At 39.0% G+C, this 14331-nt stretch overlaps 1 protein-coding gene across 1 annotated transcript; it reads right to left on the bottom strand.

The window, feature by feature from the left end:
- Positions 1-8918: 8918 nt before the first annotated feature.
- LOC104548028 (cytoplasmic dynein 1 intermediate chain 1-like) lies at positions 8919-13718 on the bottom strand (the record flags this gene model as incomplete). Its single annotated transcript, XM_010193934.1, has 3 exons — positions 13611-13718; positions 11287-11401; positions 8919-9009 (listed from the first exon to the last, which is right to left on the bottom strand). Coding segments are annotated over exons 1-3 (314 nt in total), but the record flags the coding sequence as incomplete, so codon positions are not given.
- Positions 13719-14331: the final 613 nt, after the last annotated feature.

Below are 14331 nucleotides of genomic sequence, written 5' to 3'. Positions count from 1 at the left end.
TGATTTGATATATCTATTTGATATAGTCTGTCCTTCGATTCAAGTCTACATTACAGAACATAGTCTCCTGGCAATGTAATGAACCTTGTCATGCTCACAATTTATACACTATAGCTACAGAAATCTTAGTCTGCAAATTCATGCTGGTTTACCAGGAGGGTCACTGTGAGCAGCAGGCTGCGTCTGCGAGGACAGAAGGTCAAATAGTCAGAAGCTTCTGCTGAGCCCGTGGATCGGCACAGATTTACTGTAAGTGCTGGGTGGCATGAACAATCACTCTGAAAGTGCACTAATAAAAAACATGTTCAGGAAGGGGAAGGCACAAGTTGTTTTGTTCTTGTATCAAACCCTGAAAATTATTTTTAAAAACAATATTTTAATCTTGGTTTTTATACCAAGAGTACATCTACGTGGGAGAAGTTTTACACGTTATCAGCTCTTGCAGATGCTTTAATACGGGACTCATGTTAGGACACTTTGATCCAGAGTCCATGGATATGCATATAAGAGAAGCTTTCACAAATTTCAAGGGGATTTGGATACAATTGCATAAAAGACAAAGTCACATCTACTGTATTAGTCGACTCTAGGAAAGACAATCCATAGCCTTTCAGAAGACTCAAAGAGGTAAAACAAAGACTGGAACCCACAATTTTTAGGTCCGGTATTATTCAGCTGAAGAAGAAGATGAAAGATTTAAGCAAATTTTCATTTTTGCTTCAGTGCTAAATTCCAGTAGGATTCCAGCTGAAAGAAGATCGGTGTTTCCCTTCCTTCATGCAATGTATTTTGAGCTAGAATCAGCAAAATCATTCCAGAAGGGAATGAGATTTTTACTACAACTAGGCTGAAAAAAGAGCTCACTTTATGAGAGTTACCAATTTTTTTTCAGATCAACAGTCAAAATGACAAAAGTTTTCATGACCCAATTACCTGACTTTTAACAGACCAGCTCAGAAATTATATTCTGATTCTGAATTATTAAATAAATACAACTAAAATTTCTGAATCAAAATAAGTTTTAAATGGAAAACTAAAATGTCTTGCTTATGAACAATTTAATATGGGATGCTTAGACTGTTTCAAAACTCCTCGAAAACGGGGGAAAAAAAAGATCTGAAGATTTACCAGTATTTTTCCAGTGGCAGCAATTCCCATTTTACAGATTTGAAGAAAATTCCTATAAAATGATTTACTGAAATAGCTACTCAGAGCCTCTTTTCATTTGTCCAGATTAAACATAAATTTGTGAATGGGAATTTTCTAAAGGGCATTTAATAGGCTAATGAAGGAGAAAACCTCTACATGCACAAACTCTACCAGTTTAACTATGTTAAACAGTTTAACATAGGAGGTGATCTCACACAACTTAATTAAATCAAGATGAAATTCTGTGCAAGAGAACTGTTTAAGCCAAGCTGGCCTTAGCAAGTAAGTTGTTTTAAGAGGATTAGTGTTTTAGTCCCTAAAATCATCTGATTGTCTGACTAAATATATGCATGATATGCCTGAAAATAACTACAGAGAGGTAACTACAGCTAGGCTGATAACCTAAATGGATAAGTGGGGCTTTATACATTAATATTATCTTCTTGTGCATGCAGCTGTGGCTCAGGTTTCCAAGGCATTTTATGAAGCACCCTGGGAATAGCAATCTTTCCTTCTTTAATTTATAGCGTGGAGATGCTTGCTAATGAGAAAAATAATCAAAGATCTGGAGGACTGAACTCTATCCATCCTTTAGGAATGAAAGCATGAAAATCCTTAATGATGCCACAGGCTCACATGCTAAAAGGACTGCAGATGATTCTAATTAATACAGACTATTCTGACTTTGTAACTGGCACGCACTGAAAAACACTCCCCACTTTCTAGGTCAGATATACAGACACTTGAAAGCAACTGCCAAATAGCAGTCCCTAAGGTGTCTGCTTGTGTTTATAGCTGAAAAAAAAGTGGCAGGGAGAGGCTTCAGATATCTAGGGCTAGATACACATTGAATATAAAGGAGAAGGATTGTAGTTCTTCTTATGCAGGCACAAAATGAGGTAAAAGACCGGAAGAAACTTGCTTTCCTCCAGCCTTGTAACAACCTATGCAGGACGAGCCATGCTGTGTGCAAACAGCTCAGCACAGCTACTCACACTTGGCAGCCTACATTCAGTGGAAGGAGAACTGGCCAGCCCAGTTACTGGCCTGTACATGGGCTGGGGGTGGGAAACACGAGAGATGTGCAGCACAGCTTTAAAAAGCAGCAGTGCCTGGGTCAAAGATAGCTCAGGCAGCCAGGGTCCCCCCGGCAAGGGGAGGAGGCTGACATTGTCCTCCTTCACAGATGCCAGCACAATTCTGGTCAAGAAGCCTTAAGGCAAAATTTGACCTCTAATTGTAAGATAAAACATGTGTGCCAAGAGATCCTGATGATGGTGTCACGATAGATTATATGGAAAAAAAAATAACAACTTGGACGTGTATTTCTGCATTACCATGTAATGGCAAACATCCCATACCAAGCCCAAACCCATCAAAAGACAGTGGCAATGCCAGCATCCAATGGCATTGGGATATCCGGTTTGCCTCTAGCCACCAAGCAAATGTGTCTCTTGACTCTCCACTGTGAAAGACTCACATCTGCACCACACAACAGTCCCTAGGGTTACAACCATTCTTTCTCTGAACATCATTCAAGAGGAGGTCACCATAAAGCAGTTATTTTCCCTTGGTCTTTCCTATAACTCCGTCAGAGACTTTACATTGTTCTGTGCTTCCCTTTGGCTCAGCCCGTTTATTAAATACATATGCCACTAAAACAGCTATTTAAAAGCCATTTTGTACATATAAACTGATCTTAAAAAAACACCGTAAAAAAAATAAAACCTGCTACTAAAACAGTTACGGCTGCTGTTCCTGAGGCAATACAACACAGGCTCGCTTGCCATGGTTGCGTTTGAAGATGGATGCCTATCAGCTGTGAACATGGTAACACAATGAGATGCTTGTAATGTAAAGCCGAGCAGCAGCGATGAAACAGCACCATTGCACACAACCTGTCAAATGCATTTACTTAATGATAAAGTCGCTAAGCCCTAAGCGATACAGTTATGTTAGCAGTGGGGTTAGCGATCTAAAAGAAACATGGTTTTCTTAATGTCTATAAGAGATGTTTTCTGTAACTAAAGAGAGGATAGGAAATATTCTGCGTGAACCGTAAAAGATGATCTACTACAATAATCCAAATTTGTGTACAAATGAAATAAAGACCAGGATCCACTTCTTCCTTTGCCATCTTTATCTGTTTAATTAAACAGTGAAGAAGACATTTAAAGGGGAGAATGGCATTCTGATACCCTTTCTTCAGCTTGTCAATGTGTTGTATTACTGTACTAGGTAAGGTGCTGTTTAAAAATAAAACAGTGACAATAAAAGCTGAGTTGCCAAGTCCGATTTTTTTCAGGCAAAAAGCATAAAAAGCACAGAATATAAAGGCTTTGGTGACATTTAGATACACTCTTGAGAGATCAGCAAACAATTGTTCTGATTTTAAATATGTGGTAAGAACACACTTCTTAACTAGAGGTGCCCCTTTTTTTTTTTTTACTTGACTGACAGCGAGCAAGTTTAAATACAAAACTGTGAAAGGGTAAATACAATAATGACATGGGTGTCTCCATGTTCCAGAGCTACCTCTTTCCTTTTGATTGTTTATCTGAGAAACAAGAAATGTTTGTGTTTGAGAGTTAGACAGGAAGCAGTGCAGGATTAACACAAGTCCCATGTGTGTTTAGGTACTGCATTATAAAGCAGAACACCTAATAACTATACAAAAGTGAGTAAATAATATGCTGCAGAGAAAAACGATGGGAATTACATCTGTTTATCCCTGTACCAGGCCAATACAAACTGAGGGTGGACATCAACGCAGTGAAATAAAACATACCCTAATGTGTTTCTTTTTATACTACATAGATTCTTTTACATAAATGGCTCAAAGTGTCCATGGTAGATGGCCATCTCTGATGAAAACATATGTGAATGCAGACTATTATCAGCAAACTTCAAAAGAGAATGAGAGGAAGACATGCTCTTGACTCTCTACTGGTGAGGACATCCAACCTAATGTGACAGCTGCTACCATTTTCTCTGGAATACAACTGGGAACACATTCAGAGGTCACAGTAACTGCAAGATGGACTGACATAGTGGACAAAAAATTATGCCAACAGCCAAAGCCAAAGGTGATATTGCTTCTCAGAGAAAAGCCCTCCAGCATTAGAGACGGCTGCTCTATTTCTAGGATTGCTCATGTACTGCTTTTCACCCAGAAACAAGATCCCATAGTAGTCTAACTTCTATGGCATGCTACCGTTACAAAAACAACATATTACTGCTACAAAACCTCTTTTAGAAATCTAATTTCCCTTTATTTTTTCTTTTCTTTGCTACATTATGCTGTGCTCAAACTCATTCTTCCTGGAACTTTCATTAAATATTTACAGCTTCATCTAAATAAAGACTGACCCTGCTTTACTGCAAGCTTCACACACTGCAGGAATCTAACCAATTTCAATGCATCAAACACTGTGACATCAATGGAATGACAGTATAATTTCAGTTAAGAAACATTGAAACTATTTTTAATTAAAGTATTACATAGTGCCCTAATCCAAGTAAGAACAATAATTATAGAATGAGTAGCTGCAGCCAGACAAAACCATCAAAACCAATGGACTATGAGAGAAATAGTACAAAATAATCCACCTTGCGTTATTTTACAGCAGATAAAACACCACATGGAAGTAACCATTCACTGAAAGACGCTACTAGAAGATAAAGAATGCTTCCTGTCATCTTAGTCTTTATGGGAGTCCACAAAATAATCAGGTATCTAAATGTATGGGCAGCAAAATATCCAAGTTCAAAAGTAAAAGAGCACAAATTAAGCTGTTGCGGAAAGAAAAGCAATCATTAACCTTCACACATCCAAGACAGCTGAGCCGGGTGCAGCTTACTGAGCAGATGGAAGGTGAGAAACCTTATATGCAGCCTGATGGGATGCTCATGTTCCAATACAAAACGCACACAGGGAAGGGCTGCATGCACTGAGCTGGCTCAGCCTGCAAGATATGGTACTGCACTGGCTGGCTCTGAAGCACTGTACAAGGTCTGGCCTTGTGTACTCGGTCAAATGATACAAACATGCTGTGCATGGGTGGTGATAAGGTGAGGTTTATGAATGTCTAAGGTATGGTCAGTAGTAAAACATGCCTCCCCATGGGCACTGTTTCATGACAGTTGTACTATGATAGCTAGCATTCTCTCTGGCACAGTAAAGTAGCAAAGTTTGGAGAACCTACTAGGGAGAGCTGAGATGCATATAGTTATCATGAAGTAGCTCCATGCTGATAGTCTCAAAGAAGCAAATTTGTGTTTCACACCATGTCACAGCACAGAATCTGTCAGCAAATGCCTTTAACTGAGCCCGTTTTTTCACAACATTTACCCAAATCTAGTTAGCTCAAATCTACATTCCAGTTCTGCATGTCTATATAAGCTGACCATCACAATAGAACACTGGGCATAAATGTCCCTAAACAAAATACTTATCCCGAAAAAGCCAAGCATACTCCATTCCAAGGACAATCTTCATGGGTTCCTGCAACACTGGTGGAAAATGAGTCATGTCTGAGCACATCATAACAGAAAGCCCTGTGAACTAATAGCTCATTTATCCATAGTTAGGTATCTGTTCAGGCTGTGATTTCATTTTCCCATCATATCTGTGAAGTGGGTTGTGCAAAGCAATGTAGAGACAGGCAAGTTGCTCTCTGTGCAACAACAGGGCTCTAATTAATTAATTAGAGCAGCCCATCCAAAACCTATTGCTTAAGTCCACAGTTACGGTAAAATCTTCCAGAAGAAAGTATAATGTGCCTCTGCCTACCCAGAACTGATCTTCAAGAGCACAAAGAAAACCCCAAAAATGAAAGCATTCAAAGAAAACCATCAGCAGTTTCTAGTATCATTATTCATCTAACACCTGCTCGTTCTTACTGTTGCTGTCATGGCTCAGGGGGAAGCTGCAACACTCCTAAAACCTAGTATTACCCCTAGTGAAAAGGCTATGAGAAACAGCAACACGGTATTAAAGATCAAGCAGCAAAAAACAAACCATAAAAACCTAGGCTGCACAGGCAGAAATGGTTCTATAATTTAGTGCTACTACACACTTCACTCCACACTTTCTTCTAATAAGCTCAATGGCATCAGGGAGAAGATGCTGTTGCTGTAGCTGTCATGCTGGAGATGGTGGACAGTGGTCCTGCAGGACAGCAACACCACTAGTCTACAGATCATACGGCAGAAGGGACCATTGTGACTATGCAGATTTTCTTCCTGTGCCACAAAAAAGCTGTCTGACTTCTCTGAATGAATTCTTGTTTGAGCTATTGTCTGCCTGTTGGGCAGGCACATTATCCTGAATGAGAAACATTCAGTGACAGAAGATCCAAAAGAGTCTTCAGGTAAACTGCTTTAGTGATGAATCTGTCTCACCATTAACATTTTACACAGTTTTTTCAGGTTTTATATTTGTCCATATTCAATACCAAACAATTTGCTACTCCTGCACATTGCCTGATGGAGCCATTTTGCTCCCCATATAACTATTTATTACACTTGGTGAGCAAGTTACAGGTTTGTTTTCATCTTGCAAAGTAAAGTAGACTGAGGTCTGTGGTTCAAGAATAACAACTACTTAACACTGTCCAAACTCTCAGCAATTTATCAGTTGTCCTTCCTGAAAAGTGGATGTCAGAAACCGGGATTTCTGGCTAAACTACATTCACCATTCTGTAAGAAATCACAGGTGGTTGCCAATCAGAACATCCCTCAGATATACTTGGTGATATTAGGACCAATATATTACATCTGACAACTGCCAGAAACGCCAACAACCCTCAGAAGTATGAACCCAGCCTAGTTCTGCACCAGAAACTGCTGCTTCAAAAGGGAATGTACGAAGATATCTTGTTTTCTTCAAGGCTTTCAACAGGGCATCTCTCCTGTAGTGAACCAAAATCTGCGAAAATCTACACCTTCACAGCTTTTTTTTTTTTTTCTCCTAATAAACATCCATATCTTTCTCTGGAGGACACTTCAGCAATGAGTAATCAGACTGCCTGCAGGATTTCTGCCAGCCTGTGCAAGCCTGTTATTTCTGCAGCAGTGTTAGCAGCAACAGACGAGCTGTGATCTCCGAGATTGGGGCATCAGCTCCTTTGGAACTAACTGCTCTCCTCTAATGCCTGTGCTCAGTCTACCACTGTACAGCAAATTTGCAGCAGAATGGGGAAAAGGGAAAGATTTTACAAGGGTGATGGCATGAGAGGGATTCACCATAAGTGTCCTCTCTGCCATAGAGAGCAAAATGGAAGGATACATTAAAATGAAGCAGAATAACCTTGGTTATACAGATAGAAAGGCATTCATATATCAAGTAGTCAAAATAAGTTCAGCCATCTCTCAGAGATAAAACAGCACAGGTGGTTTCATCCTTTTTACCTGCTGTGATGACAGGTCTACCAACATTTTGCTCTCCAGCAAATGACTGTGCTATCACACATGCGTGCTTGAGTGCATCCATTCACACACTGAGCATATCTGTCTGCACCTAGTGACAAACTAATTACCACCCAGTACTATCCACTGGTTACAGAGATTCCCCAGGACCCGGACCAGACATCATCGAATTTCCACTATCACAAACCAATTGCTCCAGGCAAACACCTGCCAGTGGCCTTCCTGGCACACAACACACCCCTTTCAATACCAGAGAGGATGGTGAGCAACAAGTGGTGGACTACAAATAAGGTCTTGGGATTCCCACTGCATTCCCAGTATAGCCACACCAAGCCAGAAAATGAACGCAAGACAAAAGCACACAATGCAGTATGTTGTGAGCTTTGAAGAAGACCAACTCCATTTTCCTCTGTAAGGACACGTGCTCATGAGCTTTCGGTGCTTGTTGCTGACAGAGAGTGAAAGTGCTAGCATGGGGCACACTGAAATAAATTCTTCCAAGGGCATTTCACTACATTACAGTAAAAAAGTTACACCGTTAAGGTTTAGAAGAAAACCAGGAATTTAGAAGTCTCCAGCCAGTATTGTCATAGCTGCATGTAGGACTGTGGGAAATAACTTTATACTGAACAGCAAACTATACTTTGCTTAATAAAAACTTTGTTCAGCTCCAAGTACTTTGATTTGCTGAAGTCTACTACATTTATTTATGAATGCAGCATTACACTATTTTCTGTGTTTTGAACTACCATATCTTACAAGCTAGGGCTTTCCTACTTAGCCACCTCCATTTCTTCTAGAGGGTAGACCTGGGAGAAGTGCTGAGCAGACTTCAGCAGCAGCTTTGCAACCTCCACATCACAACGGATATTGTCTGCATCCAGCTGAAGGTGGGGGATACAATTTAATTTCAGCTTAGAGAAGTGTGATTTTTCTAAGCAGAAGGCTTGCATTTCCTATTTTAGCCATACGAACAAAGATAAGAGGTTGCTCTTGTGCCCATCCCTTACACACACCCCACCAGCCCTTTCCAACAAGAAGAGAGCTGCTTCCCTCCCATTCTGCACAGTACTCTGATTCCCCAAGTTTCCAGCATAAATTCAGCTCTTGCTTCCAATATGAGGTGTGTGGCTCACAGCTTAAGATCCGCTTGCTGCACACGTTTATTTACCTCCCGTCTGAGATCAGTCTTACTGGATGGTAACACAGTAGGAAATGCAGAAACAAAAGCACATGTTAGATACAGCACGTTCTCATTTACAGAAGAAAAGATAAAAATGGGGAAGTGCAAAGTGAAAAAAACTCCACATTTATTCAAGACTCTTGACTCTGTGTCTTACCTTCCTATGGGTCCCAGATCTCCCGAGTCCTGGCTGCCTGCATCACTGGGTGTGCTCACTGATTTCGAAGAGGGAGACATAGGGGTTGGGACTAAATAATGAAAATAACAGGTATCCCATGTTAACACATGCAGCGACTGCACTGATGAAGAGCAGTGTCAGACAAATCAAAACCAATGGACCAAAATGATAGTGGATGAATGAGTAGGAGAGTTTGAAATGGTGAAAGCAAATAAGGAAGGAAAGAAAAAGAAAAGGAAGAGAGTCAAGTGAATTTTAAGTCTTTTGGAAGTGTTAAAACTGACATGAATTTAGACAGGACTGAAAGCCCAATGGGAATCTACAGCTAATCAATGGAGGAGATATCTGTGGAAATAAAACAGCTCTTGTTTTCTCAGGTAGAGTTTAAAGTTGTCTTGCCAAAGAATTTAACGGTATGAAGAAATATCAGGGGCCAGTCTTGTCAAAAAACTAAGTGAACTCTTCTGGTAAAGTCAAGTAGGCAATAGACAAGCATTCTTTTCAAATTTTGAATTTAAATCAAAAGGCAGTGTCGTTAGATATGGTCTAAGGCTGCAGTGTGGAAATGACATCAAAAACAAAAGCTAAATAAGGAAATCCAGCTAAGTTAAAATCATTTCCCAAAGATGGTGAAAATACACGATTTTGCTTAACGATTGTGTTTTCCTAAATAACTTAGGTTATATAAAGTTTCCATCTTGGGTGGGACATGATTTCAACGCTCAAGGAAAAGTTTCCCTTGGTTTAGATACTATTTGCCCAAGTTCTAGAAATTATTTTCTCTTTGGCTTGCCAGGGCTTCTGAAGCATGTTTCATGCAAAGGCAGTTTTGTTTCCTGAAACAGGAAAGGAAGTTCATAGCTCAAGGTCAGCCCAAGTTAAAGCTCTTCAGCAAGGAAATAATAAATAAAAAGTAAAGATATCCTGATTTCTTTTAAAATGGTTTCTCAAAAAGATTTAAAATGCAGAGATGGCTCCAGTCAAGATTTTATGCAAGTATTCTTCAAAGCAGCTACATTGAATAAAACACGATAAGGGGTTTTAATGCAAGAGTGAAGTTTCCCATTTGGTTTAAATCATGTGCATTTCCTTATATAGGTTTAACGGAGTAAAACTTTAAACTATTTTGTTATGCTCTATAATGTATAATGACAGACCTGTCAAGAGACTTGGATTTTCCATGTGGTCAAACATTTCATGCAGATTCTCACTAGAGACTGTCACAGAAATGACTGCAGCACAAAAAGTGAATTCATCTTCCTGACAGCCCTTTGGCAGGTTACAGGTATGGTGTGGCTGTTTATGTATTCCATATTCACAGTGGAATCTGGGTATCATATGTGAAGGCAGAATTAAAGCCTCCTTTGCATATTAATTGTGAGTATATATACATAACAAAATACCATTGCTTAGCTAAAAACAAGTCATCTTATATGTGAATTTTCATGGTTTTTTGGTAGTATCAAATGCCAAATAATTAACTAAGATAAGAACTGATAATTTACAACATGAATATATATGTTTAGTTAATCATACTATAAGGAAATATATCCTCATTTTAGAGAAATACGATTACTTTAAATGCTAGAACATGAAAATTTTATCTGATTTTGTAATATCATTATTTAATTGACAAAAAGGAAGGGAGGAAGGGAGAGAGGAAGGAAAGAAATTTCTCCCTTTAGGGTCACCCCATAAGTGAGACAGAACTTAATTAAAGTAATCAATATTCAGATACTACAAACTTTGCCACATGTATTTTTAAACTGAGGACTTCAGATTCTAGAACTGAAAATTGAAAACCAAAAAAGAGGTCGAGCACATGAAACCAGATCTAAAATCTGCAATAATGACCTGATGATAAGCTTTTTGATATCTGTGATCTGTCTTTTTATTTCCCATCTTCAATTTTGCTTGATTTTAAAAGAAAATCAATGAGTTCCCACATGGCTATGCTCCTCCTTTCTTAGCAAATGCTTCATCTGAATTTATGAAACAAAAGTTGGGGCTAATGAAGAACAGCATTTATAATATTATTTTGTGGGTCATCAGATAGATTTGAGAGAAGATTAAAGTCCATCAGAAAAGAAATCACTGCTGCTATCAAAACCAAACCTGTATTATGTTCACAGAAATTTCTTGGAAGAAATGAAACAGATGTTTTGGGCAATGGCAAGTACTCATAATGCCGTGAGCTGGTATATGTGAATGGCATGGCAGGCATTCAAACAGAAGAGTTCACTTCACTAGTACAGCCAAAAATCAAAAAAGCCAAGCATGCTTTAGTAGAAAGAACACATTCATCGTGGCAGAGCTGAATGCTTTGCAGTGTGCTTCTCTTAAATACCTAGAGGTGGTTCTGGGGATATACCAATACTTTGTAACAAAGCTTCTGTCTCTCTTCTTTTGCGGTCGAGGTCAGAATCTTCCTGAGCTGGCTCCTTCTTCTGCTGTAGATCGGCCTGAGTTAAAACAAAACAAAATACAGAAGTTTCAATCAGCTCCAGCAACGAAGCGTTTGGAAAATAATTATAGGCACCACTGCTTAGGTACACTTTGAAATTCACTTAGATACATTTAGATAATTCATAACTTAGATAATTTATACTGTATATATCAGTAACAATATTTTTACCAGAATGTATGGGAAAACTGATCTTTGCAAGGATTTTTACAGAACACTGGTGGACATCTTCTGCCTCTCACTCATCAGATGCAACATATTCACCTAATATATATAGACTTAGGTGTCTAAAATAGGATTTTGGCAGCTCTGGGCACTAATAGCCAAAACTAATGGTCCACAAGACCCCTCTCTCTTTGCTTAGATATCTGTGTCTACTTGGAGCTTCAATACATCAGCATCCTCGCACTCTGGTCTACTAGGACCTCGAAACAGGAGGAGCAATGTCTGCATTACCCAGAATCCCTTACATTCATTACATCCCTTTATTCCCCAATTTAGTAAGGTGGAAGGAAAACACTGACATCCCAACCTAGTGGTTAGACCACTCCCTTGAACAAAACAGGCTTGCAGCCTTTCTCCCAAGCAGATGAGGGAACTGAATCCACATCCCACTTTGTTGTCCAGTGCAGAACCAGTTAGGCAAGTAAAACAAAATGCAAGTGGTTCTGTCTATAAATTTGTAATGTCTTAAATACAGCAATCCCAGCATAGTTCTTATAGAGAATGTCTGGCGGCATCTGCCTCTATACTTTGGATCCTAAAGTTGCTTCTAAATCAAAAACCTTGAAATTCAGAAGCATCCCTATGTTGTCTAGTTTGGACATGGCCAGGATGCAGAAGAATATCGCTTTCGCAGACAAAGTTCAGGCATATTCCTGCACTCAGCTCTTTCCATGAGCTAGCCTGAATCATGCAGGGTTGCAGACAGCTCTTCTGCACCAGTGTACATGGCTGAGCATGTAAGTGAAGGTTAGACTTCACTCCTGGAGGCCAGGCATTTCAAAGCCAGTGCACCACATCCATGGTGCCATAGTCAGGCATGCAATTACATTACAGTGTAATCTGTAGAGCTGGGTGTCCCAAGTGGGATCTGGCTATCGGGACCAATGGAAAGTTCCAACCACGGCAAGATCTCCACAAGGCATAAAATCAGAGTTAGGGAACAAAGGAAAGGGCTTAATAGCTTCCTCGAGCCATTAGCTTGGCTCCTTTCCCTCTAATTCATTCACAGGCTGGTAATGAACACTGCAAATGTTAACGATTAACGTTCAGCTTACAGAGGACTCCCCCAGTGACTCCAGGAGTCTCACTGGGGGGTGTGATGGTAATTGCACAAAAATGGCACAAATAAAAAATATTAAAAAGACAGCCGAAACTGGAACGTTGATTTCTTGGATCACATCACATTTCCACAGTAATTCCATGAAATTCACGTACAATATTAAAGTGTCAGTTTAAAAGGAAACCAGTTATTAGTAAAGGATAACAGGTGCTTTAAACTATGGTAAGTGTTGACATTTGAAGGAAGAGAAACATAATCACTTAATGCTTCTCTGACTTTGCATGAAAATGAATATCCACTCCCTGTCAATTCTCACCTCTATTCCACTAAGTGACTGAATAAAAAGAAGTACAAATCCCTTAATGAAAAACCTAATGCATGTTGTCAAGGACAACTAAACTAATATGTCAGTCAAACTCTAACAGAACTGAAAGATGCACCCATGCTAGAAGATGAAAATGCAATTGCAATTATGTTTTACTTTGCTGGAGAATAATAATTGTAAATCTGTTACCTTAGCTGGTAATCAAACTAGTCTTCAGAGTACAAAAATACATATTTAGATTGTAATGGCTTGAAAAAAAATGTAAGCCCTCTTTCTGTCTTTCCCCACTTTCCACTCCCTTTCCATTGAAGGAGAGCCCAGGAAAAAGCATTGTGGCAAATCAATTTCTCTTTCTACATACACATCATGTTGTCTAAACTGTTGTCATCTGACAGTGCATTGGTTTTAAAAGCAATTTCCTCACCCCAACTTTCTTGACTAAAAATAAGCATTTTGGTTTTAAGGTTAGACTGCTGTGGGTTTGAGGACCTCATTCACATGACAGATACCTTGGGGTATAAAATACTGAGACGTCAATACCTCAGCAAGCCCTTTGTGCAAGTCTAAGCTACCTAAAAGGTGCTTCTGCATATTTACCTCTTTCTTTTTCCTTTCTTCTTCCTTCCGTTTCTTTTCTTCTCTTATCTGAGCCAAACGCTGCTTTTTGCGCTCAAGTTCTGCTTTTAAATCACTTTTGTCTGACATTTTGACTCTGCTGGAAACAAAATTAGAAACCAAAGTGAAAACAGAATTAAACTTTTACCCCTTTTACTAATAAAAGGGATACTTAATTATATAAAAAATAATGCTTCTAAAATTGCTACAAATATATTTCTATATAAATGCTGGCCTGTGGACTACATTGTAGAAAGCAGGATATTTGTTTTGCAATTTTTATTTCAAGAAATTAGACCAGAATATCACCAAACATTGAATATATTTTTCAATTATCTTTATTAGAATACTACCTTTGTGAAGCAAACTCATCTTTGTCTGCTGCTCAAAATAATACATTAATGCTTTTACTCACTGAAGCTAAAGACTCTTTTCATCAACTTCAGCAGCTCTGTCATACTGTAGGACCCAGACCCACAAAGAGATTTCAATTTTATATACAAGAACGAAATCTACCCCAAACAGCCCTATACTTCCGAGACATGTAACCATTTTTCTTGCAAAAACCGGAAACATAATATACTTTGCTTCTGCAGGTGCCTTGTCACATCACAGAGAAAAAGAGCCCGATCTCTAAAGAATATACGATATCAGTCTTTTTCTACAGTTTTAAAACCCCACCAGTGTTGCACAAATCCATAAC

This window comes from Mesitornis unicolor, unplaced genomic scaffold, assembly GCF_000695765.1.
Source record: "Mesitornis unicolor isolate BGI_N332 unplaced genomic scaffold, ASM69576v1 scaffold26120, whole genome shotgun sequence".
In the NCBI taxonomy this organism is placed as follows: Eukaryota; Metazoa; Chordata; class Aves; order Mesitornithiformes; family Mesitornithidae; genus Mesitornis; species Mesitornis unicolor.
Note: the sequence above shows the minus strand (reverse complement) of the source record. Positions and strands in the feature narration are given on the sequence as shown.